Genomic DNA, 26810 nt, shown 5'->3' with positions numbered 1-26810 from the left:
AAGGTTTGAAGTTTATGTGATATAGATTCATTAGCAGCTTCTTAAAACCATAAACAACTCAGACACAGTTTAACATGATCCTGTTTCTGTCACACACACTTTCACTGACCCTACTTAGCACTTACCAGCAGATGTTTGTGTGTTTAGACGCTAATGATTATAAACTTGTCATTGCCAATGATTGACCATCTGTGTGTGTGTGTGTGTGTGTGGACTCTGGTCCACATGAGCATCTGCTGTACACCACTGTTCACCCACACCACACTCTCCATTATTGCCTAGCACAGAGTGTGTGTCAGCGCCGCAGGTGCCACATTAAGGTGATGTGTTTAATCATCAATTCAGGCACTGGTCTAACGTCTTCACACTTACATGTAACACTCTGTCTCAGGCTTTCTGTAACAGCGAGGTCAGCTGGTAGTTTAGCCAAGACGGGACCTTCTAACGAGGGCTGTGGAGTGTGTTTGACTGTGTGTGTGTGTTTGTTGGGAGGAGTATTTTAGTATTTTAAAGAGTGTAATGTGTTGTTCTTGGTGTCCAGATGTGTCAGATGTGAGAGTGTGAATCACTCTGTCTGATGAGTTAGATTCAGCAGGGGTGTGTATATGCAAACGTGTGTGTTTCTTGCTATATTTTTAAGTGTGTATGTGTGTGTGTGTGTTATTGTGCAACACTGAAGATGTCTAATTCCACCAACAACTTCTACGCGCTGTCACAGTCCTTCAGCGTCTCGGACATCATCGTTATAGCGACTTACTTTCTTCTGAACCTCGCTGTCGGCATCTGGGTAAGAACCTGAGGTGCATGTGTGTGTTTCTCTGCTTGTTCAGTTTGCGTGCATGTATGTGTAAGATTGTTTTCTGTGTCAGTCGTCATGCAGGGTGAGCAGAAATACTCTGAGTGGATATTTCCTGGCTGGTCGAGACATGGCCTGGTGGCCGGTGAGTATCTGCGCTGTAAAATCTGTGAAGTTTATATTATCTTACAGCCAACATAACTTATTCTCACTGTGAAAGACAAAAACAAATGACGACTTATGTCTTTAGAGTAAGGTGAGAAATATTTGCTGCAAGCAGTTTTTCCAGCAGCAGCTCAGAACAAGTGAACTAGAGTAGAAAACACCAGTGAAATGTTTCTACTGTCACCTGAGGAGAAAATACTGCAACACAACAATCAAACATGGCCAGACTGTTGTTAAGTTTAAGCTGAACCGTTTTCATTCATTTAATTACACAGTAATGATTAAGTATTAAGCTATTGTTCCACTTTAGTTGCACAGTTGCTCGTAAAGCTCAGTACTTCAGTAATATTAATACATGAGTCATACAGTAAAAATACACTGTAACACGCAGGCTGTTCTGCTTTATTAGACAAAATACTCTAAAGGTAAATATTAAAATCCTATAACATGTGGTTTCACACCATCGTGAGTTTTTTTTTTTTTTTTGTTATCATGTTAATAACAAATAAATTGTTTCATTTATAAGTTAAAGCACAAAAAATTAAACCAGCTAGTTTTTAATAGGTTTACTTCAGATGGTTAATTTGTTATTTTCTGGAACGAACTGAGCACAAACAATCATTTAGAGGCATAAATTAATATAATTAGTCATTTGGTGAAAGATTTTCCATAATAGATATACAGCTGTATTTTAGCCCAAACGAGCTGCAGACACCGTTTGTGTCTTAGCTTAAAATCTGCTCCGTGTCATTACTGTGAGTCTGCCAAGGTTCACGAGTTACAAATTAAACAGACGCAAACCCAGTTAGGAGCTTTATTCATGTTAACAAACATTAGCACAGGTGTAATTAACATTAGGAAGCAAACTCTAGTTAATGGTTTCAAGTTTAAGTTTAAGATAAAAACTTATCATCATAAATCATTTGTGGGGATTTAAGTTACTCACAGAGCAGTAAAGCCATATGATACCTGAAGGTTTTCAATTCTCAGGATGTTCTGTGCTGAATTTATTAAATACTGATTCTGGCTTGTATCTGATGACAGATTTGCATGTTATTCACAAGTACTGGTACATTTTACCTACATGCAGCATAAATAAATATAAATCCTGTATCAGTGAAACTCCAACAGTATTACTTACTGACATAAATCAGTTAAAAGTTGTTGCTAGTAGCCAAATCCTATTTTATTCTTGTTTTGAGTGAAGCAAACCTAAAACAATCAACTACAGCCGCCACAAAGGAAGAGATTATGTAACTACACCAGTGGGAGGCAGCAAAGCACTAAACTGTGCCGTATGTAGAAAACTAGAAAACATAAGTATTAGTGTGACCCAAGCATCCCAGCACTCTCTGCTAGTATTTATTAGCTTTAGTTTTTACTTTTAGATTAAGATTTTGCATTGAGAAACATCCTAAATGTTAGGGTTAGGGGAATGAATACAGTACATCATGTCTAGTTGAGACCTATTCAGAGGTTTGAATGTTCATTAGTAATTAGTAGGCTCCATAAAGGAGGTTTTACTTGCAAAACATTTCAGAGGGTTTCATTGAAATTATAACTGTTGCACAGATCGGAGCGTCTCTGTTTGCCAGTTCGGAGGGCTCGGGTTTGTTCATTGGTCTGGCTGGGACTGGAGCTGCTGGAGGCATCGCTGTGGCTGGTTTTGAGTGGAATGTGAGTAGAAACACACACACACACACTTTGATCCATTCACCAAAACATCATCAGATGCTTTTAAAATAATAGCCTAGGCTGCCAGTCCGTTAACAGGTCATTCATTTGATGGTGTAATAACTAAACAAACACATCACACTGTCACAATAACTAACACGGTCGTCGCAACCAGAGATAAAGTGACTGATGTGATGAGCAGCCGGCAGCAGGGGGCAGCAGCAGAGCCATTCCAATAACCATCCAGCTGAATGAGGCGTGTTCATCAGCCTCCAGCAGCAGCACAAAGACTTGGACATGACCATGAAGAGTGAAAAGCTTCATCTCCTGCACAAATGCTATGAACAACCTGCCCAAACTCATGTGCGTCCTCTGTCCTTGTGTCCCTCAGGCCACCTACGTGCTGCTGGCTCTGGCCTGGGTGTTTGTGCCTGTCTACATCTCCTCAGGGGTTAGTTTGAACGCAAACACACACACACACACACACACACACACCACTGCGAGCCTGCTTGTTAAGGCTGGTTCTGCAGGTACATTTAGGTGCCAACAGACATTCTCCTTACAATCATTCCCCGCCTGGAAAATTCCCCAACAGGGTGTTCCACTAAAGTTCAAACACAACTGTTTGCTAATAACAAAGACCATAAAGATCTATTTTTCCTTGTTTATAATGTAATTAAACTGTTCAAGTGTCCACAGTTATTTTCTGCTAATTGGTGAATCATACTGAGCTCCTAAAAGTTTGGAAACTATTTTCACGTATTGCACTTTGTTATTCCATTTTACATTACTTTCAGTTTTTACATTTATTTCACAGCTTCACTTATTATTATTATTTTACTGTAAGTGCAATGATCAAATAATTACCACATGCAGCAGCTGTGGACTAAATAAATAAACAGTACCAATAATGTTTAAACTACTTTTTAACTACACATACTTAGTCACTATCTCAGCTTGAAGCAAAAAATGTTTCTAAAGAATATAAATATATAGTTGAAGATGTTAACGTGCATGTGTGTGTGTGTGTTTGTTCAGATCGTGACAATGCCGGAGTACCTGGGCCGTCGTTTTGGTGGAGAGAGGATCAGAACTTATCTGGCTGTCCTGTCACTGCTGTTGTCCGTCTTCACAAAGATATCAGTACGACACATATAATACTCCATTTAGCTACATTAGACGCGATGTGATTAATATTGTTGACTGACGTGTTGTGTTTCCATCACCAGACTGACCTGTACTCTGGAGCCTTGTTTGTTCAGGTGTGTCTGGGATGGAACCTCTACCTGTCCACTGTCCTCATGTTGGTGGTCACCGCTCTCTACACTATTGCAGGTACAAAAACAAAAACATTATATTTGACTAAAAACTCTTTATCAGGTTTGCTTCTCTGTATTTGTGGACTAGCGTTGAAAACCGTTCTGCACACACTTCCTTTCAGGTGGACTCGCTGCTGTCATCTACACGGACACTCTGCAGACATTCATCATGATTGTAGGAGCAATCATCCTAACAATTACTGGTATGTACAGTTTCCATTATTAACAAGCAAATGCTAACTTTGGTCTATGGTAATAGGCATATACAGCAATGGTTATGATCCTGGTCCACAGCCTTCAACAAGATCGGAGGCTATGGTAATCTGGAGCAAGTGTACAGCATGGCAGTGCCCAGTAAGATCATTCCCAACAGTACGTGTCACCTCCCACGTGAGGACGCCATGCACCTGTTCAGAGACGCGGTCACCGGAGACCTGCCCTGGCCTGGCATGACACTGGGGCTCACCATACTGGCCACTTGGTACTGGTGTACCGACCAGGTACGACTTAGTATAAACATATGCATGTTTAGTTGTAGTTTGTCCAAACACCACTGTGGATTTGACCCAGAAATAAGTTTGAACACTGAAATACACACTAATTAAAATATAAGAACATTCCTGAGTGAAAGAATTCATTAACATTATAGTTTTGTGGTTTGTGGTGAAGAAGAATATTTGGAAATTACATGGGAAGTGAACACAACCAAAAATGCCATTAACAGCATTGTCCACTGTGTGTACACTAAACTACAGTGAGTATGCTTATGTATTGCTGAAAAAGTAATGTGATTTGAACACGCAGTTTCTGTTCTCTAATTCTAAGTATTGTAAAATACTCTACAGCTCCGGCTAATAAATGTTTGGGGTGTTTCACTGCTGCTTCCAAAGTAAAGAATGAACTTGTAAAGTTGGTTTGGTTCACACTATTTTCCCCACTAAACTAAATTCTGATAATGTTTCTGCAGACACAAGTTTCAGTAAATGAAAACAAAGGTCATGCTCCACCCTGCTGCCCAGATGATAGTGTGCCAAACCCAAACCCCAGGCTTCAAAAATGTCTTGAAACCTAAAAGCTGCAATTATGTTTTCTGCAGTGTATGAAGACAAAGATGACATACTTAAAAATACCTCACAGTGGTGAATCAAACTGTTCTGGGTTATTTCCAGAACAGTTGTCCGGGTGCATTTACTGTAAGTTTCATGTTTGTCGTTTCACTTTCTGTATGATAAACTTTCCAGAAATATATAGATGGGTATTTCAGCAGGATTCCTCAATAATCTGCTGATTAACCAGAGCACGCTGAGAAAACAACAGAGCTAAACTTATTTGTATTTTTATTTACAACATTCACTTTGGGTCCCACATCACAATTTGTAAAGTAAAGCTGTAATGCAAACCTGGTCTCTACAGCTGCACATGAGATTTTCAACATGTGACAAACATGTAAAAGCGTAGAACACAGCAGCCCCATCATAACCAAACACAGTGGCCTCAACCTTACAGCCTGACGCTTTGTTAAAGTGTGCAAAGGAGAAGATGAATGTACTTGAGAGCCACACTGATCTGCACCTCGCTGTGTGAGATCTATCCATGTGAGGTATGTATCACATCTGTTGCATATGTAAAAAACAGAACAGTTTGAAACTGTGAAAAAGAAAACCTGTTGAGGTCATTTAGAAATATTTGTTGAAAGGACTGTTTACAAGCATCAAGTGCCTGAGTTGGCAGAAAAATATCACGGCTGAACACATCTGGTAGAGTAACTATTGAGGCATCATCTACATAATACATTGGAAATGTAGAAATCTTTCCTGTCATAAAAAATGGTAAAAATGTTCATTTGTTTCATATCAGATGATATGTCATTATCAGTATCTGTTCCTAAAATATTAGATCTGCTCTACTAAAGCATGCAGTCAAAGGCCTTTATCCAGGGCACTTTGGTGTGATTCACATACAAACAGTACCTCTTGGAACATTTCTAATCAAACTGCCAACCAGTGTTGACATTGTCAAAAACCCAGTGAAATAGTTTTTATATGTTGAGCCTCAGGGTTGAAAACAGGAAATGCCAGAGATCTAAAAGCCACACATCTTATCAGGAAATCTACATCCTTGTGCAGTGTGCTGCAGTTCTACCTAGCAGCCTTGTTATTATGAGATGCTTTCTTCTGAGATGCTCCTCCTCGTGCCCTCAAGTGTCTGAAATTGTTGAGTTTTGAGAAAGATACTCCTAGTAAGCCTGACTGGTTGGCAGGCGGCTGTGGCGCGGCGTGGTCTGTCTTGCCATAGCCCGGGCTGTGGCGCCGAGGTGACCGGCCAGACCTCGTCTCTACGCGCAGCTGGGCCGAATCAGGCTGCAGCATTTGACCCTGCCAGTAACGGTGTCCTCCAATTACAGGGACAGCTGGTCGGGCAGGGCGGTGGTAACTTCCTGGTTTGGCAATTATTACTTTGGGTCCTCGTAATCTTGCATCACGGCCTGGAGATCTGGAGGGCTGGAACAACTAGACAGAAAAAGAAAGAGGAAAGAGCTCAGTGACACATCATAAAAGTGTGATGGTGTCTATTTGTGTGGCTGCAGAGGATGATAAATCTTCCACATTCAATTTCATACAGGGTTAATTATAACAGGGTTATTTAAGTGCATACAACGCACTTATAGAGAACCTCAAAGATCAATCTTTGGTCTTTGGTCAGTTGACACTGGAGAGATTAAGGTAGAAATTTGAACGACATGTCATAGAAATCCCAAACCAGGCAGAAAATTAAGTAAGCTGCAAATTATGATCAGTACTTTAAGCCCCAAGGTCCAGAAAAGTCCTAATCAAACCTTTCATAAAGCATAATGTCAGTCTCCAATTAGATGTAGATGAAAAACTGAAATCACAGGCTCATCAAAGTTGCGTGAACTTAAAAAGGGAAACCGATGTGGCTCAGAAGCGTGTCTGGCCTCTGCATGCCTCATTGCACTTCCAATGTTTGGGCATGCTCCTGATGAGTCAGCTGATGGTGTCCTATAAGACCTCCTCCTAGACTTGGATCAGGACATCAGTGGTGGTGCGTGGTGGCACTAGGTGCACTGATGTCCCATTGGTGCTCAATTGGATTTAGATCAGCTGAATGTGAGGCTGAGCATTTTATACCCTCCAATAAATGCCTTGCTAGGCCGTCACTGACCCTTGATGATGTTACATGCAGCATGACATTTAACAGGGCATCTCTAGACCATTTCCTCCCTGTCACATGTACACATGAACCTGCTCTTATCTGTGATAGAACAGGGGGGCCTGCCAATTGCGGTGTTCTCGGGCAAATAACAATCAAGCTGTTTTGTGCCGGGCTGTGAGCACAGGTTGTACAAGAGGACATTTGATTTATAGTTGTACAATAACAATATTGTGTGGGCTTCATTCAGCATCAATATCTGTGGGCTACTGGACTATTCTGCACTCCAGCTGGTAGCTAGTATTCTGTAAGTCTCCTAACATGCTGGCTCTAAAATGTCTGTCAGCCACTGCCACTGGAAACACTTAGAGGCAAGAAATGTTCCACAATAATGTCTGGAAATGAGGAAAGTTCGGTTCAACTTTCACTTAGAATTCTGTGTTCCAACTCCTTCTATCTTCATCCACATTTCCAAAATGTATTATTTTTAGAAAGCACTTGATTTGATCCATGGTTTAATTATATCCCAATGAAACTACCTGCAGCTCTATATACTCCTGTCTCAAAATATTCAAGTTTCAGCCGGTTCGGAATAATGCCAAACTGCTCACAATGGCGACCGAAGAAGGATTTTATCTCCCTTACTGTAGTAGATTTTACTCTCTTACTAACCCTAACTTTGAATGCACTGATGGTCTTGACTGCATTTTTTAATTTTCTCAAACTGTTTTCGTCCCCTGCGTTTATTCCATGTATTCATTGTTTTAATCATAAATTTTAACTTTTTAAATGTTTATTTACTTATATGCTGGTATACTATACATTTTCTGCAGGTGATTGTCCAACGTTCGCTGTCTGCTAAGAACATGAGTCATGTGAAAGGTGCATCGATCTTGGCTGCCTATTTGAAGATGCTGCCTTTCATTTTTATCATCCTACCTGGTATGATCAGTCGAGCACTCTATCCAGGTATGTGCACACACACAAGCACACACGTGGGTGGACAATCACACACCTTTTAAATTGCAAAAGGGCAAGTTTATCATAAACAAGTAGTGGCTTGCTTTGAAATCACACCCTTTTTAAAATGAGTTAAAAATGTCAATCAGACACAGCCTCTGAGCCGTTCCTGTAACTGACTAACTCAAGTGTCACTGAGCTGTTCTGCCTTCATGATATAACACTATTTCTGAGAATCTCTGCACTTGTTTTTGCCATGAGCATTGCGTGAAGATCTAGCTTACTTCAACACCACTGTTACGTAAAACTCCCACTCGCAATTATTCTCTCAAATAATCAACTCTTCAAAAATAAGAGACATCCATACGAGACCTTCTTAACCCCATAGTGATATCTTCATGGTGCATATTGTCGGTCCAAAAGTCGGACAGTGTTATAAAGAAGAGGAAACACATTCAGAAACAGGAAGCTGGAACTGGATACAATGTGCTATATAGTGCTTGAAAATGTATTTAAACTGTTCTGATAAATGAAATAGTTAATTTTTCCGAGGGGTCAATTACTATTAACCAATTTCATTAACTAAAATAAGCAGCACATCCTCACAGCACAGTCATATTGACTTTTTTCTTCTGAATGCTCACCTGTCCTATGTGCCTGTGTGGTGAGGGGTAAGCTTGTCTGCGGAGCTGCTGTGATTCACGGATGAGGGCAGCGCTGTCCTCTGATTGGCTGGGCTCCCGCAGATCCAGCATGCTCTGGGAGAGGCGGGCCATCATATTGACCCCGTCTCCCTGGCGAGGCCCGCGACCTGAACCTGACGTTACTCCATTTGTCAATGGGTCACTTGGCTCCTGTTGGGAACATTCATAAAACTCCTCCTCTGATGCTGTGGAAGCACTTGAAGGGTGATCGTTGGCCTGTCTGTCACAGATGACCTTGGTGCTGTCTTGGCTGCCGTTGTCGTTGCTGCCAGAGTCTCTGTCATCGTTCTTTGATGTTATCCGACGACGAGCTGGTGTCAGCTCCTCTCGGGTTCTCTTTTTACCAGAAGATCCATCTGGATTTTCCATTTGGTCCATTTTTACTAATGTGATTTGTGCCTGGCCGGCCTGCTCTGATGGGACTGGGTCTATGACTAAATGCACTGTGCGGCGTTTAGGAACAGGAGGTGCAACAGCTGGTGCCTCTGGAGTCTGTGTAGCATTGTCTGTTGGCTGTGAATCAGCACTAACATCAGGTGGGGATGTGGGAGTGTGTGCATTTGGTTTGGGTGGGTCTTGTGTTGGAGGTGTGCTGGGCTGCTGAGGAGGACCTCTGGAATCAGTTTGGTCTATATTCACAGCTGTGTTTGTTTGCTTTTTGAGCTGTTGTTTGGTCTCACTGACAGGAGCAGAGACCTCAGGGTTTGTATTCCCAGGCGGGGGTTTGGCTGGTCCAGCAGCATTTGTATTCTGACCTGAAGCAGGTTCCTCACTCTGGGCTGGTAAAGTCAGTGGTGAGCTAAAGCGAATAGCCTGGCTGACTTCAAACCTCTCCGACCTCTGTAGATGAACCTGATTGGCGCGTTTTTCATCTCTGATGTTGATAAAGCCAATCACGTCACTGGGTGGGTCTGGTTCTGGCCAGGTGGGCAGGTATGGAATCAGGTACGCCCTCTCCAGATTAGCTAATCCTGGGTGTATAGGTGGCTCTTCAATAACCTCCTTAAGACGTCCTTTCATTATTTTTAGCCCAGTTGGATTCTGGGTGTTTGAGTTCTTGTTGCTGGAGTTCTGGTCAGATAAGGGGGGACTGGTGTGTGTTCCTGTGGCAACAAGGGCATATTTGGGATTGATGAGCTTCCTAGCCACAGCAGCTGACACTGGAGCAGGAGCCACCTGAGGGAGCGGGTCAGGGACTGGTTCGTCCACCATGGGGACCTTGTTGAGAGACACACTTCTGGACATGAAGTAAAGGTCACGAAACTGCAGGTCAAAGGTCTCCACTGCCTGTCCCGTGATCACAGTGATGAGGTTACGGTCTAAGCGAGAGGAGGACCAGGTGAAACTGGAACGACACAGAGATGAAAACATGAATTCACAACAGGAATTGGCCGACTAATGTGCTAAGATTTTAAACATTTCTACTAAATCTCTCCAAGCTCCTCTTTGTCTCATCTAAACTAATTCTTCCATGTCACAGCTGAGAAAACCTGGTTTAATCATTACCAGACATTTGTACCCTGAAGTCATGCATCACATTATGCTCTTTGATCATGACAGTGCATGATAGATTTTCCTGCATTTCCTGGTGGGACAAGAGATACAGACTTTGAAAGCACAATTAAATTTAGCTAAAGATAGCATATTGTGTAAAATGCTCAGACTTCCTAATGCGTGTTTAGCTTGCAAGTGTTTATTTAGTTTTTTGGTCTCATAGGAGCAGTGCATATTTCTGGCCACCTGATAAATGTGACTCTATTTCCCCCTTGCTCTGTTTTACTCCACTGTGCTCACAGTCGCTACAGTTATAGTAGGCTTATCTGAAACAGCTTTGTTGTTTATCCATAAACTGGGTGTGACTAATTAAAAAAGCCAGACAGAGTAGAGGATGGACTAAACTGTGTAATTCTCTCTGGGTTTATTTCTAATTTTAGCCCCTTATTACATTATTTTTATCCTTGTTAACCTAGAAAACACATGTTTTAGATACAAATGGTTGCTGGACAGATATGCCCTGTGTACATGCACAATTGCAAAGAATGTCTGACTGCTCACCTGTAAGAACCGGAAATGGCCCTGTCTCCGTCAACCAGCAGAAACTTCTGACTCAGAGATCCACGCACCTTCTGTGCCGACCGGGAGAAGAACTCCACTCCTCCACAGCAGCGTACGCGCAAATTCTGCACACATACACATACGTACAAAGTTAATGCTATGTAAACAAAGGCTCTTGGGGATTTAAGAATGATTGGTGGAAGGATTATAGTGAACAAAAAGGAAATAAAGGCGAAAAGAGAATGGGGAAAGAAAGAAGAATGAGTTTTCTTGTTGCATAAGAACAGTACTTCTCTAATAATACAAACATAACCTCATATTGGATTCTATACAGGTTAGAGCATGGACTGTATCCATGAAAGTGCATGCCTGTATGACACACCCTGCGGTATTTGTCTTTAGCCCTGTGATAAGGGTGTGGTTACAGGCTGAGCGTTATCCTCAGAAGTAAATGTTCTGTGTGAAATCTCACAGGAGACACTAACTAGAGGAGTCATAAATGCTCACAATAACATTAAAGATGGCAGATAAAAAAGAACTAAGAAGGGAGAGGAGGTCTGGTGGTTTAGGCTGTGACGAAGGCAGAAGGAGAAATGAAAGAAATACACATTACAGAAAGTGAAGTGTGCATGGTTTATCTAATTGCCTGCAGCACAGACAAGAATGTGCTTAGTGTCTTTTTGGCCTCTAATCTGAAAGTTTTAACAAAAAGCCCCCTTGGACTAAGTATTTTCTGTTACTGCACAGACCAGTTTAACTCACAGAGGCAAAGAATAACAAAGAGGTTTAACTTATTGCAAACAACTAGCTGGTGCATGCAACTTATCAAGACCTGCAGGCAAAAAACAGTTACACCTACGTCAACTACATGTTTCCAGTATCTCCTGGAAAATCGTATGCTTATCAACAGCAGACATCTATCCAACTAGCTCATCTCCCAGCTTGTAAAAACATTACTGCATGTTACCTTTAGATGTCCACGGTGCATATCAGCTCTGCCACACATGGAAAGAAAGGAGGGGACTGCAGCCATGTCAGTAATTATGTATACAGGAACTCTGCGCTTGTAGGCTGCGTCCAGCAGGTCACGAAAGATATCCACATCTGTAAACACATCCATCACCACAGCTATGACCTACACACACACACACACACGCAGACAAATCACATGCAAAGGAAACCACAAATAGTGTTAGTGTTTCCTGATCTGTGAGGGTGGGTTTCATTGAAGCTGCTTTTATCAACAATATGTATCCCATTAAATCCTCAGAGGAAGATAGGCACTTGTGAGAACTGGGTTTGAACAATAAATTTGTGAGGTAGATGATCACTGTGTTCAACAACACATCAATACTCTTGACAGCATGGTACTCTTCACACAGTGCTGTCTATTTACTCTTCCTCTGACACAGGTTTAAGTTTAAACATGACTGCAGAACTAGTAGAGTTTAGACCCTAAACAAAAAATAAATACCTCTGGTAAATGCTGGTTATTGAATATTGAACATAAACCTATATACGTTTGTTTGTAGTTGAGCTGAACAGCAGCCTTTAGAAAACTGCTGTTTTTGAGTCTGGATCTGTCCAATTAATGTAAGTATTGTGTTTCTTTTGTTGTGCTTAGACAAAGCTAGACTTGTATACTTTTGTGCATGTGCCAGCATTTATGTATGTAAAAGGGAAAGGTGATCCATATGGTGCTGGCATGTATCATGTTGAGTGACATCAGAGCATTTTCTTTCCACTGGCGTGTCAAGATCCAACTTGTTTCACTAAAACTTTGTAGTGTGCGTGTGTGAGCTGGCACCAGCGAAAGGGAAGCAGAAATTTAACTCTAGTTAGGCATTATTTACAGAGACACTAGATTTAGTCTAAACAGGTTTTAAAGTAATATTCATTGTTAGTCAGTGCTGTTGACTAACAGTTATTTTGTTGTTTTATTATCAATAATTTTTATCTACGTATTACTAAGTATGTAAACAAAGTATGACTATGAAAAACTGCAATACGTGACACTGACGAAGCACACTAGTGTGTACAGTTTCTTCTGTTTGTGAAGGAAGAAGTACTGTTATTACTGCGCTTGTAGTTATTTAAAAGTACCAATGGAACAATGTAAACATACTCTGTTTCCAAGTAAAAGCACAGTGGTATTAGCAGCAAGTATAACATGTGAAAATACTAGTTTCATTGATGGATATTAACAGATTACTGATGTATAATTCAATACATGTTACTGTTAGTTGGTTTGGTCTAGTGGTTCCCGACCTAAGTGCTGCGTGTGAACTAAGGTTTGGGCCCTTCCACTGTGTCACAATATAAGTCTCATGGGATCTTTAATGGGAGAACAGAAAAAAGAAACATACAAAGATAAAAAATACACATATGTTTTCATATGTTTGGGAATTGTTCTGTTTTTACTAACTATTGTATATTTGTACTTATTTGGGAGTTCACTGTGTAGTAGTCTTTAATGAGATGTTTTTAAGAAGATTAAAATCTAAGTAGAAGTCTAAACAGGGGTCAGCGACACGTACTAGAAGGTTTATTATATTTTTATAGGCGGCTGGTTAGTGTAGTGGTAACATCACCGCCTCCCATGTGGGAGACTGGGGTTTATTATTTACACCTGTACAAGGTAATAAATCAGCCCTGCTACTACTGTTTAATTTAGTTTTTAAGTTGTAGAGAGGTGATAGTTGTACTTTATGATTATTACTGGGGTCATAGTGACGTGTGTACCTAATAAAGTGGACAGTGGGTGAAGTGTATTCAACAACAATCAAATATTAGTACACAACTTTATATAGATATACTCTAATGAAGTACTTCAAACTTGTATTAAAGTACTTTAAATACTCTTAGTAACTACTAAACTAAACTAAAACATCTTTCCTACCTTCTGAGCTGCTGCAATGCTCTTCCGCACCACCTCCTTGATGTGCGTGTGCCCCTCGGTTGGAGGCTGCGTGTGCACCGTCACCCGTGTGACCCCCCGGTACGAGATGGACTCGGGCCAACCGAGGTCCAGCTCCGCTATCGAGGCCTCTGACCGGTCTGGCCAGTACTGGAGCGACACCTCGCCGTCTCCAGCGTCTTCCCCGGACCCCGGGGTGATGTTCCCCGGGCCCGGCGTGTCCGGCTTCTGGTGATGCTCGCAGCCGGGTCTGTAGGCCTCGGCCGTGCGCTCGATCCGCTCCAGCTCCGGTTCGGACAGGAACTCCCGGACCCCGTTCCTGCTGACGTAGTCCTTGAACGCCTCACGGCCGTTGGTGACCAGCGCCTCGAGCGCCAGCCGTTGGTCCTCGCTGTAGAAGAACTCCGCTTTGCTCTCGCTCACGCGCCAGTTGACGTGGTGCTCGTCCAGACACTGGAGCTGAGACAGCGCCATGTCCGCGGCGGGTCCGGGGGCCGGTCCGGCTCGGAAACCTCTCTGAGCCCGCTTCCAGTCGTCGGTCCGATGGGTCAGCCCTCAGTAAAGTGGGATCTGTCATCTGTCCATAGCGCGGTGAACGGATCCTCCGTTGAGGGGGAGGCTCAGCAGCTGGATCGGGTTCTCGACTCCAGGTGTCCGGTGGCTCACCTGCTCTCAGGTGTTGCTCGAGCGGAGCTTTCCCTCCGCCCAGCGACACGCCCTTCAGCTGACGGGGGCCCGGCCCGGTTCAGCAGCTCCAGCCGCGGGGCCCGGCAGCTGTCTGGAAGGATGAGTGTCCCGCTGTGTCTGCCGGTGAGTCACCGCGAAGCGGAACCAGCGTTAAGACGGAGACAAAAAAAAAAGTTTGGCTCCCCCTTTAAGAGTGTTGAAACTCGGCGTGACTCAGTCCAACTGCCGCTGACGAGTCACTTTCCCCGGTTGGTTGTTCCAGCGGTTCACAGCTGCTCAAAATGGCAGCTGTTGGTTCCCTGGAAGAGAAAAGAGAAAACTCGTAAATATCCCCCAACTTCGCTTCACTTCACCGGCTTGGCTTTTAATAAACGTCCGTCCAGACTTAATCGAGGTCCAGCCGACAATGTGGCGGAGCTGCCGGAGCGTGCCTGACCCAGGAATTCGGCAACGGAAGCTCAGTTACCGGGGGCAGAAAGGCGGAGTGTCCGGTAGTCGGTTAGGGAAGAGAGGGTGTAGACTCCACCCTGCTGCGTGGACAGACCCAGAGGAAAACAGTTTTATATCTGTGTCACAACCTTTATGAAATGACCCAGTTTAGACTTTACTGACACTTTTTAATCTTTATGTGTGTCTTTGTATCTGTAACTTGAACTTTTAAAACCTGTGGTGGTGTTATTACATGAATACTGATAAAAAATAGTGAAATCTGTCAATTATATTTCCATTTAATAACTTTATATAACATCAGAAATCTGATTAAATGTCCTACATATTGTATTCAGTTTACAATGATATATGAAGGGTATAAGTCCAAGAAAAGCAGCAAATGTTCACATTTGAAACTGTACAACACAATGTTATACACACACACACACATATGTGTATATTTTCCATTTACCAATCACTTTTAATCATGTAGTTATTATTCAAAGGAAAGATAACACTAGGGAGAATTTTGGTTAATGCATTGCAGATACCAGACTTATTGCTAATCATGTGGTTGCTGGTCTACTGATGTGTCACTGTGAGATCTGCTAAACTATCAGTAATTAAATGCTGTGATGAACATCGGGTTCAGTTTTAATAATGGTTTAAAATTAATATGATGTCAGTTTTAGAGTTTTCAACAGAGAAACAACATGTGGCAAACATTAGATTATTAAAAACAGTTTAATGTGCTGTGATTAACTACTTCGTTAGTTATTATGCTCATCCCATTACACTAAGTGCAGACGAGGTTATCAGAGTTACTGTTGGTGGTGATTTAGGACAGAACTACTGAAAGTTAGTTAGAAAGTTCAGTATTGTATTATGTAATAGAGGCTCATAGTTGTCTACAGGCATCTACATGTTTTTGTACACTGGTATGCATTTTGAGTAGATGTATGCTCAGTGTGGACATGAATGAGTAATGAAAATAATAGTGGCAGTAGATAATTTGCCGTATAGTATATACGGTATACAGTTCAAAAAGGTCTGTACATGTAAAACAAAAAAAAAACCTTTTGAATCTAATTTAAATTAGCTTCTTTTGTACTTAAAATGTATTTTTTTTCCCCACATTGCATGTGACTTTACGCTAAATGCTAATGTAAGACTGACTCCAGCTTAGTTTGACATTTATATTGATTTTCCACAGCCTAGAGACTTGTACTCAATCACTTTGACTGAAATGGCTCCAAGAAGTGTTTACTTTACAGACAGTATAAGCAGCCACAGCAACAGTGCTTTTAATGTTCAGTACCTGAAGATGAGACCAAAGGAACACGAGTTCTGCATGAGAAGAGTATTTTGTTTCATGTTCCACTCTCCTGTGTTTAAATGAGCTCTGATCCTGTTTCTTGTTTCAGACTCTGTAGGTTGTGTGGATCCAGAAGAGTGTGTGCGAGTGTGTGGAGCTGAGGTGGGATGCTCCAACATCGCCTTTCCCAAACTGGTCATTGAACTCATGCCAAGTGGTTAGAACACTAAACGTTTTTATTTATAATTGTGTCAAACATTTTAATGAACTTGTTTTCACCTCCATGTTACTATGTGATTGTCACAGGTTTGCGGGGACTTATGATAGCTGTGATTATGGCAGCTCTGATGTCTTCGCTGACTTCCATCTTCAACAGCAGCTCCACACTCTTCACCATGGACATCTGGAAGAAACATCGACCCCAGGCCTCAGAGAGAGAGCTCTTACTGGTCGGCAGGTATGACCTTCACAGAAAGAGCTTTACAGTCCCTGCGCATAACTTTGATACCAACATTCAATATCAGGACCAGTAATAAAAAAAACATTTGTGTAGAGATGTTCTGTACATGTATGTTCCAGGATTGTGACTGTGATCTTGGTGGTTGTAAGTGTTGTGTGGATCCCCATACTACAGTCAGCCAACAGTGGTCAGCTGTACGTTTACATCCAGTCTGTGACGAGCTACCTCGCTCCGCCAGTCACGGCTGTCTTTACTCTGGCTGTCTTCTGGAAGAGGACTAATGAGCAGGTATGAAACACACATCAAAACACAGACACACTATTCTGCAGAACATTAGTTATGAAGTTTGTCCTTCTCCTACATTGTACTGTACTGTAGTTTTATTAGTCTCACATGGGATCGAGCTATGCACCAACATCCTTCAGTAACTGCGTGGAGTCTACTTCATGTGTGTGCACTTACACTTTGTGAGAACTGTACTGAGTTTGTGCATGTTAAATGAAAGCGATAGTCTTGTCTCATAACAGTGAAAGTGATGGAAAGCAATATTACTAGTAGAGTGAGCCAAAAGAGATAAACATGCTATAATAGTTTGTATTAATCCAGCGTTAATGACTTGTGTGGAAAGTGTTTGACTGCAAGTAAAGACTGGACTGCTGTATAGTCAAGAATGTTTTATTACAGCAAGTCCAGGGTGTGTCTGCAATCTGTTGGCATGCTGTTTAACTAATAAAATGAAGAGGATTTGCTCTTTTTTTTCAGAATGAAAGGGGGTTTTCCCTTCATTGTGATGTAAACTTTATCTTTTTCCATTTTGAATGAAGCTATAGTCCAAAGAGTCAACTTTAATTCACTCTATTACAGTTGGATTTACATGGACATGCCTGGGGACAAAATTTGAGTTGGTAATTGGAAGGTAAAAGGAAGTGTCTGTTATAAAAGATCGAGTTTGGCATGCAGGCTGTGTATGGCAACATCGGCCTCATTTGAACCCATCACTTTGGTCCAGACTCTATAGTATTTCCAGTAACTATAAAACAGTTTTTGGTGATGTTTTCTCTTGCTCCATTAGCAGGTTCTTATCTAGTAGTTTGGCTAATAGAATATCCCAACAACTACTGGATTAATTACCACAATATTTGGAACACACATTAATGGTCATCTCAGAAGTGCCAACATCAGGCCAAACTTTAATTGATCTAATACTTGATGACTAAACACCTGCAAAACCACAGTAACTCTAATCATCCTCAGATGTACTAATTAGTACAGAGCAAGAGGTAACATGCTAACACATTAAACCTGTGTAAACGTGTACCCCCTAGCTGCTCGCGTGTGAGCAATCTTGTTCCAACAACATAAGTACTCTTGAAAATACAGCCACTTAAATACAGGTGAAACATAATTTATAGGTAACGTAGACTTTTTACCAGAGGAGTTTCAGATGTTACCATTTCACTTCAGACCTATTAAAAAGATTTATTCAGATAAACACAGTGAGCATATCACTTTAAGAATCATTTTTAATAGCGTTTACTCATGGGGTCAAAGGGCACAGGATATGTCTCATGCTGACTCGTCTGACACTAACACAGAACTATTTACATGCGAACAGTAATTTGTATAGTCTCTGAACCAGATGAGTCAATATCTCTCATATGCCACTGTTGTGCCCTGTAATTAGTGTTATTATATTTAGCACATGTGGTGCCTTATGGTGAATTAATCTCCCCTTGTATTATTGTCAGACATTTACACTTCAAAAGTTCAAAAGTACTTTGTTGTTGTAACATTTAATAAAACCATAAAAAACACAATAGTTGGCTGCAACACGTTTTTTTCTTTTTTTTATATGTACTTTCACATCCGACAGAAAGAGAAACAGACCAAAGTGAAAAAAGGTTTGGCATTAAGAATGGGAACGGAGAGAACAATTAAAGTGAGAAAATGCAGTGAGAAGGGAAGTAGAGGAACAGATTTTTGCCTTGTGTGCTCTAACAAGCTGATAATTTTTAGTGTGTGGTAAGTTGAACTGCACAGATCACATTCTCATCTGAAAGTCGAGCACAGATGGAGACAGAGGGTGTACTTTTAACTGACACAATGATGACAGATCTTCATGGTAAAAAAGTGAGAGTGTCACGAACCAGACACACCCAAGTGTGACACAGGGCTGCTCCAGGAATTTGACTGATACTTTTAGCAGCAGGAAGTTCAGCACGTCAACTCTGAAAAGCATGTAATGCAATCTGAATGTGTGTGTTTGGGTTTTTCAGGGTGCATTCTGGGGCCTGATGGTGGGTCTGGTGGTGGGTGTGTGTAGGATGGTGCTGGAGTTTGGCTTTGCTCCTCCCAGATGTGGCGTTGTGGACTCGGCACCTGCAGTGCTGCGCGGTGTCCATTACCTCCACTTCGCCATTCTGCTCTGTGGGCTCACTGCTATCGTGGTTACCATAGTATCACTGCTCACACCGCCACCCAGCCAAGAACAGGTGTGTACACATAGATAGAGTTAGGAAAGTATGTTTTTGTAAGTCATTTCTCTGTTGATACACCTGTAATGATATCTTCTAAAAATAAAACAGGTGAATGTAAAGTAAATGAATAAGCTGCAGAACGCTTGAGAAATGTAATGTGAAGGTTGGTGTCCAGAAACTGGGCCGTCTAAATCACCTACAGAGAACAGTCTTATCACAGGGTAGGTATTGTTCCACACAGAATGACACTTAAAATGTTTCGCGGTTCAACTCTTATTACTAGAGGTACTACATTTGTCACCTGTGATGCTACTGTGGCCTGTGTGTGAACTGAGATCACAAACATCAACCTTACTGATAAAATATTCTGTCATCAAGATCGTTGAGCTCCCTTCTATCTACTCCAGTGGAGTGTTTAATATATAAGCTCCCCCTATACAGTAAACACACCTGGGCAAATAGTTTCCCGTGTTTTTAGTCTTTAAGTTGTAACTTCCATTATACACACAGACAACAAGAGGCCACACTAATCCTAACCCAGACAGGATGCATGATATATAAGTAAGATATATAATCCATCTTGTAAAAGTGTGAAACTTAACTTTATGAGCCACTGCTTTCACCCTGAAAATAAACAAGAATAATAAACCTTGGGAAAAGTGTGACAATGTGACAAGGCCTAATTTAAAAAGAAGACACAGATTCAGCTGATCTAAGACAGGGCGTTCCATAACTGTGGGGCTCAAATAACAAAAGCACAATCTTCTTTTGTGGTGAGATGTGACCTTGGAATAGTTAGTAAGCTCAAATGTGGCTCACATGGTAACAATATGTCTCTAATATGATTAGGTAACAGTAGGGATTTAAAAACACAGATTTTAAAATCTATTACAAATGTTGCACATTTTTATCTATCTATCTATTCTTCTAGACTTCTAAAATTTAACTAGCAGTCTATAAAATGTTTATGTATTTACTTTTTCTGCTGTCCTAGGTGCATAATCTGACTTGGTGGACAATAACCGAGGAGCCACAAAGAGAAATCCCTCTACAGAAAGTGTCTTCTGTCAGCCACCGTAGCTCCCAGGGTGAGAATATTCACACCACTTGGAATAAAACCAATGTCATCATGTGATAAATGATCATCTACACACACATATGCTGCTGTAGTTGAGTAACTTCCTTTGTCTGGTCCTGCGTGTGTGTGTGATGTTGCAGGCTCTGAGCCAACTCGGCGGGTGACGTGTGGTCATGTGGCAGGATTGTGTATCTCAGCACTGCGGCGACCAGAAGAGACTCCAGCTCCCAGAGTTCCTAGTGTCCGAGAGAGTGTGTTCTGGTCCAGGTTCTGTTGTTTTAATGCGCTCTTGCTGATCAGCATTAACATTTTTCTGTATGCATACTTTGCCTGAGTGGTGAATCAGATTTGACATCCTGCCTCACCCTCATCCTGAGCTCCTGCCAGTCTGTCTAACACGAAAAAGAAACTCTTCCTGCATGCCAAACAGTCGCTGTTCTCCAAAGTCAAGAGAAGGGGGAGACAGTAGATTGTACACATTTTCCTGAATCCATCACTTGAAGTCCAAGCAATGTATTTCACACTGTAAATGTAGTTCTAGGTGCTATAAGACATCCACATTTCAAAGCTGACACATACTGTACCTACACCAAACCTCTGAATGTATTATCGTGATAACAGAAAATGCTGAGATTGTTTTATCAGCGTCGTGATCTGCATGAAAATCCAATGTGATAGACAGTACCTGGACACACATGCAACACTTTTTCAGAGATGTCTGATTTTATAATCATCATAAGACAAACAACTTGTCCTGATATTTACTTTGATGTAATGATTCTTTTTCTATCTGCCGCCCCGTTGCGTTTAGTTTATCATAACCTTGTTTTAAGGTATTTGAAGGGTATTGTACAAATTACAACAAAGCTTGTGGCTTGTAACAAGCTAACATAAATATGCAGTTGCAAAACAATTAAATGAAACATCCTCTTGCACTTAAAGCTGTCAAAATACACACTAAGATTACAGTAAGAATACCTCTACTTTAAGTTGTATGTAACGTAATTCCATTTCCTTTTGACTTTATATGTTTAATTGTAATTATAAAGTAATTTTTAGACGTTATATGTATGTCAAGCACATTTTGTGAACTTGCTAGCTGTTGTGTCAGTGTTCCTGTTTATAAATATAAATTACAATTTCTCTCTTTCACTTTTCTCTTTCATGTTTTACATTTCGAAATTCCCACAAATCCAGTTATTAAAGTGCACTTGGAAGAATTTTGGACCCAAATGAATCAGAATTTTTAGAAAATACTGATAAACGTCACATTTATTTTTGTAATATGACAAATATATCAGTCAAATTACAGTTTGCAAGTAAAATTGCCTGTGAATCCTTTCTTCAACACATGGGACATCAACAATAGTAAATCTTCAAACTTCTATGTTGGTCTCTGTACTGTAATACTATTTACTGTCTAAACTATAAATCTGTGCTATTGGCCAATTGCAAATCATGTCGACAGTGGTCACATCTTTTGCAGGTTTGCAGACAGTTATGAGACAAGAGTTGAGGGTATCACTTCCCCACTATACTGGAGTACTTTCATATATATTGTCATTATGTTTTTATTGCAGACTCCCCTTAATTGTTTTTTATCTGTAATACAGTACAAATACAGTAATAAACCCACAGTGGAGTATGAGAAAATGTGGCTCTGGACACAGACCAGTAATAGGCCCCTCCACCCCTCATAGAGAACCAGAGAGACACAAAACAACAAGAGTCTCTTTGCAGTTGTTTTGCATCCTGGCTCCATACACAGTGGTCCCATTCACTAATCTATCCATCTGTCCATGTTTGTATGCTGCTAATAAAGGCTAAATACAAGAATTTAAAGTTAAGTGTCACCACATAGACATACAGCACAGTATGTGATCTCATTATTCTGTGTAGGACCCCGTAGCTCATAGTAAGAAGATGCTCTCAGACCCATCAATTAGTTAAAATAGTAAATAGTTAAAATAGCTGTCAGGACTGATCTTGGACTGACAGTAAGTATCAGATATCGTGTCAGTGGTACAGTGGTTGGACATATTCAGGTGGGAATACTCCTACTCTGCCTCGACAGCGCCCTCTCCAGGCCAGCGAACCAGAGCAGTCAAGCAGATCAATGACGTCACCGCGCAGGAAGTGGAGGTGAGTGGTCTGAGGGGGGGTGTAGTCACAGAGGGCATGAGCCAGACTGGGTTTCTGCACAAAGACAGAGCAGGGCCATGGCGTCAGACAAACAGGTGTGTATTCAATAGAAGTACAAGCTGACTGAGGGGAATAGTAACACTATCATACCCTCACAACTGGTTCCAGCAGACGTGGGGGGGAGCCTCTCTCTGGCTGAGGGGGGTGAGAGTAGAGGCAGGCTGAGAGCAGGGACTCCTGAGAGCTGCTTTTGTAAGGGTTGGGATAGGGGTTACATGCAGGGTGGGACACCAGGTGAGGTGATGAGGGAGGGTCTCTGAGATACATCGCTTGGTCCACGGCGATGCTGTGAGTTCTGTAGAAGTCCACCAACCGATTGAGGGAGCAAAACGTCTCGTCCCAGATGCAGTACTGACCGCATCCCTCCAGGACTCGAAAATGTTCCACCCTGTCACCATAGCTGCAAAATAAGATGGGTGGACAAAGACAAATGTGAAAGGTAAAGAGGATTAAGTAGGGTATGCATGACCCTTTGTGTGCCAGGATCTGCTAATTCCTCATTCCTCTGCCTGTGTCTTTGCTTAGGAATTCACTCGGCATATTAGAAATTCCAACATCTGCATGTGTGGGTGTCGCCTCCAAAATCATCAGGGGAGGATTTTTCTCAGAGGGGATAAATGTCAGCACACACGTGAATAAAGACACGCCACTCTGCTCTGAGCAGTTTTAAAGCTTGTACAGTATAGAAATATCTAAGCCAAGTAGCGTCTCCTTGGGTTAGACATTTCCCTGCTTTGTACCTCACTTGTAAGTCTTAAAAGCGTCTGCCAGATAACTCAATGTAAATTGGCAACGGCAAACTTGATAGTAAATTTCAGGCTAAAATAGGCCACGCTAGCAGTTCTGTGAGACTCAGAAGCAATGCTGCTTGCTGCTAAAGCTCACAACAACAATATTAACTTGCTGTTTATCAGGTATCATTTGCTGATTTGCAGTAAACATACAGTGTACTTTAGTTTGGGCAGAGAGTATTGTTATTACTGTAGTTTGGTGAGTATTTTAACATCTGACCTAAGTAATAACTGGGATCACTGAAGTTATATTTAATTATTAAAACAACATCTAAACCAAATTTCATGATAAACCACCCAATAAACATTCAATAATCCAATGTAAGTTCATATTCCAATAACAATACATGTGAAACTGATGGTGGCACTAGAGGAAGAGTCCAAATTCAAAGGTAATCCAACATTATTATTATTAAGTGATATTTCTTATATTGAACAGTTCAGTTCTAAGTTTTAAAAATAACAATTTCATGCAGTCATAAAGACAAGAGAATAATAGACACTGAATTTCCCTGAAGGAAAAAAATGCTTTGCAACACAGCATCTCATTAAAATAACACAATTTAAAAAACACACACCAAATATATCATATCAAAATCCTATAAGAGTTTAAAAAAAAAAGAAAAACCTGAGGCCTGTTCAATAGACTGATTATAGATTATCACTGACACGTTTCCCCCTCGCACAAGTGCAAAAACGTACTGGCAGAATACCCAACAGGGTATAAACCATTATAGATATTTCAAGAGAAGAACATAATATAATAAAACATTTATGTATCATGTATGCATCATTTTTTGTTTGCTTTTTACAGGCCATGACATTTCCTCTTTTTCATTTCCTCTTTCCAGATTGTTTGTTATTGTGGTTGTGCAGTATCTGAGGATAGGGAGTCTGTGTACTGTCTGTTCTGTTTTATACTACACTGAATTTCCTATTCAACTATGAAGACCTTATTGTGTATTGTAAAGCGCAGAGGGAGGATGAGCTGTTGTTTTAGCCAACACCTTCTCATTAGTACTTTGTGTTATTTGTTACTGTACTGTTTTGCTGGGAGTAATCACCTCCATGTGATTCTGGATGAGTAATGATTTTCAATGTAAAATATATTTCAGATTCAAAACAAACATGCACAATGTACTGCAATGTATTACTTTGATGTAATTTCACTATTGTCTTATGAAGCCTGTCCCTCCCTTACTCACGTAAAATTAATTACTTAATTACTCTAAAAGGAGGTGGACACAGCTCCAAATTGCCTCAAGGTGTGTTTGTGAGTGCAGATGTTTATCTGTCATTTGCTGTGCCCTAGTTGTTTACAGTACATATACCAATCACACATAACAGTAGTGTGGTAACTAACAAGAAATGTATCCAACAGCACCTTTGACAGATTGATGCCAGTTAAATAACCATGAAAATAGTTTTTCCATAACTGTTAATGTTATTTTTTGTTTTCTTACAACCAACAGACACAATTACTTCTAACGCGTTGCAACCGTGAGCAGCTCCTCCATTTCCTCTGTGCATAAAAAAGACATTTTTCTCAGCAGACTCCGGTTGAACAGGAAAAGCACCAGTCTTATTAACAACATCAACGATGGCTCTGTTCTATTCAAGTATCTCAGTAAGCCATGACAGTGTGACAGTGAGTCAGCATGCACAATGCCGGCAGCTAGATGGATGTCAGACATCGTTAATTTTATTATTTACACATGCTTTTCTTACTGTGACATGTGAAAATGTCTTCTGGGAAAAACATCTACTGGGCAATTTTAACACTGAGCAAACATAATTTCTTACACACAAGTGCTCAAAACCTGCTCAGAAGTGGGATTTAAAATGGAAATTTGTATTTGTGTTACTGATAGAGGAGATAACTCTGATATCTATGATAGCCATTATCTTAATGTTGTCTAAATAAACAGCGTTTGGTAGAAACTGTTAATGCGTCACTGCTGCACTTTACCAACTATTTAACTCTTATGAGTCTCATGATTTGTTCTTGAGCATTATCAACCTCTGCTGATCACTTTGAGGACTGCACTCTGGGATTTTGCAGAGTGTAGCTACACACAATAAGTGAAGCAGGCGTCTCCACATCTCTCAGCCTCTGCAGACAGACAGATGTTGTGCCTTAAAACAATGTGTCCACAGTATGTACTGCATATGCATGTCTCTAGCATGTGTCAATTGCATAATGTACCTGTGTTTAATTAAAAAGTGCAGTGTTACATAATGCCCTGATTATTGAACACATTCAATTTACTCTCAATGATTAAATGTGTCCCATGCCACTTTGGTGACCCAAATTGCACTTCCTCCACACACACACACTGTCTGTGTGGCTGTGATATTTTTAGTGCAGTGGGTTCTCGTAGCACATATTTAAACAGTCTGGCTCGCCCCTCTGCCAACGCTGACACACACTCAAAGACACGTCGCTGCTGGAACTTGCTAATGTGCTCAGTCTAAAGGAAAACAAACATCCGGCTGCACACAAAATGGAACAAGAAGATTCTGCTGCTTGTGTTTTTTGGTGCAACTGCTGGTTGGACAGTTTAATCTGTCAGCAGGGGGATAAGCTGTCTCTTGGTTTCAAGATCTGACAGGAGCAGATCCTTTACTCTCTGGTTGTGAAGACACTTTAGAGCCAAGCAGCAGCTGTTGTGAGGCGTGTATGAATGAGAGATTACAGCAGGAAAGCAGATTCAACACATGCAAATGTCACACAGCAGCAGCTTTTAGACATTATTAGCATCAACATGTGGTGATGGGAATGTTGTGTCAATCTGCAGCATGACATTTGACTACGGTATTATCCTGAATGAAGATGATCTGTGAGTTTGGACGTGTGTTGCATTCACTGACCTAACTGAAACAGAAAACTCTCCAGGAGCTGATTCACTCTCCCTCACCAGGAACACTCCAGGGTCCTGCCAGCGGAGACGCTGCTCAGCCTCAAGTCTCGTCACCCTTCCTGCAAACCACCTACAAGAACCCAGTAAATCAAACCCATTTTCACAGTTACTGATTAAACTGAATCACTTCTTTAACACTGATACCATCACAAAAGTCAAAAAGATTGGGAATCACTTCCTATGAATAATCAGTATTACATTTCCAGGAATCATTCTCAGCTTATTGATGATTTTTGGGATATAATTAGTGTAAAATATGAATAAAATTTTAATTTTTTACAGATGAGGAAGGATGGAAATGTAGTTTTCAGGCACATAGCCACGCTTCCCCTGGATCTCTGCTGTGAACCAGCCAGAATCATCTTCCATTTCAGTCACCTATAACACACATGCATAATTATTCTTAATAGAAATCATGCAGTATTTATGCTGCACACACACATACACACACACATACCTTGATAATGTCACCTTTCTGAAAACTGATCTCGGCTGCATCAGATGCTATGTAAGAGAAAAGTGCCACGGCCTCCATACTGGACAAAAAGAATAGAGTCAGACCCGAAAATACTTTCACTCCATGGAAGAAGAGAGAAAATAGTTGTGTGAGTAGATCACAGCAGGATGACGACACTATTACAAGATGATAATGAGCGAGAGTGTGTGTGTGTGTGTGCAGTCGCTGACAT

The 26810-nt window shown here is 41.1% G+C and overlaps 3 protein-coding genes across 3 annotated transcripts; 1 reads left to right on the top strand and 2 right to left on the bottom strand.

The window, feature by feature from the left end:
- The first annotated feature begins 333 nt into the window (after window positions 1-333).
- On the top strand, window positions 334-21455 carry slc5a10 (solute carrier family 5 member 10). Its single transcript, XM_026359399.2, has 15 exons — window positions 334-787; window positions 870-941; window positions 2534-2638; window positions 3027-3086; window positions 3674-3778; window positions 3865-3970; window positions 4077-4157; window positions 4249-4454; window positions 7959-8094; window positions 16302-16409; window positions 16499-16649; window positions 16772-16940; window positions 18929-19144; window positions 20124-20217; window positions 20348-21455. The coding sequence occupies exons 1-15, from the start codon at window positions 680-682 to the stop codon at window positions 20539-20541; spliced, it is 1911 nt and encodes a 636-aa protein (XP_026215184.1). The 5' UTR covers window positions 334-679; the 3' UTR covers window positions 20542-21455.
- LOC113161655 (protein FAM83G) lies at window positions 5275-14973 on the bottom strand. Its single transcript, XM_026359398.1, has 5 exons — window positions 13744-14973; window positions 11812-11979; window positions 10845-10969; window positions 8730-10134; window positions 5275-6464 (listed from the first exon to the last, which is right to left on the bottom strand). The coding sequence occupies exons 1-5, from the start codon at window positions 14233-14235 to the stop codon at window positions 6093-6095; spliced, it is 2562 nt and encodes an 853-aa protein (XP_026215183.1). The 5' UTR covers window positions 14236-14973; the 3' UTR covers window positions 5275-6092.
- A 192-nt stretch (window positions 21456-21647) lies between the features above and the next one.
- LOC113161658 (GRB2-related adapter protein-like) lies at window positions 21648-26735 on the bottom strand. The gene is made up of 5 exons (XM_026359400.1): window positions 26579-26735; window positions 26402-26499; window positions 26072-26191; window positions 22500-22809; window positions 21648-22403 (listed from the first exon to the last, which is right to left on the bottom strand). The coding sequence occupies exons 1-5, from the start codon at window positions 26654-26656 to the stop codon at window positions 22224-22226; spliced, it is 786 nt and encodes a 261-aa protein (XP_026215185.1). The 5' UTR covers window positions 26657-26735; the 3' UTR covers window positions 21648-22223.
- Window positions 26736-26810: the final 75 nt, after the last annotated feature.

This window comes from Anabas testudineus, chromosome 1, assembly GCF_900324465.2.
Source record: "Anabas testudineus chromosome 1, fAnaTes1.2, whole genome shotgun sequence".
Classification (NCBI taxonomy): domain Eukaryota; kingdom Metazoa; phylum Chordata; class Actinopteri; order Anabantiformes; family Anabantidae; genus Anabas; species Anabas testudineus.
The sequence above is the reverse complement of the archived record's forward strand: the minus strand, read 5'-3'. Positions and strand labels throughout refer to the sequence as shown.

Bases quoted from the DNA above. Each gene is read 5' to 3' on its own strand.
- slc5a10 (XM_026359399.2), top strand. From the start codon at position 680: ATGTCTAATTCCACCAACAACTTCTACGCGCTGTCACAGTCCTTCAGC. The intron at 4,158-4,248 runs GTATGTACAGTT...CCTGGTCCACAG, and splicing joins AATCATCCTAACAATTACTG to CCTTCAACAAGATCGGAGGC. The intron at 20,218-20,347 runs GTGAGAATATTC...GTGATGTTGCAG, and splicing joins CAGCCACCGTAGCTCCCAGG to GCTCTGAGCCAACTCGGCGG.
- LOC113161655 (XM_026359398.1), bottom strand. From the start codon at position 14,235: ATGGCGCTGTCTCAGCTCCAGTGTCTGGACGAGCACCACGTCAACTGG. The intron at 11,980-13,743 runs GTAGGAAAGATG...GTGTGTGTGTAG, and splicing joins GCATTGCAGCAGCTCAGAAG to GTCATAGCTGTGGTGATGGA. The intron at 10,970-11,811 runs GTAACATGCAGT...GTATGTGTGCAG, and splicing joins TGCACCGTGGACATCTAAAG to AATTTGCGCGTACGCTGCTG.
- LOC113161658 (XM_026359400.1), bottom strand. From the start codon at position 26,656: ATGGAGGCCGTGGCACTTTTCTCTTACATAGCATCTGATGCAGCCGAG. The intron at 26,500-26,578 runs GTATGTGTGTGT...TGTGTGTTATAG, and splicing joins AGAAAGGTGACATTATCAAG to GTGACTGAAATGGAAGATGA. The intron at 26,192-26,401 runs GTAAAAAATTAA...GGGTTCTTGTAG, and splicing joins ATTTCCATCCTTCCTCATCT to GTGGTTTGCAGGAAGGGTGA.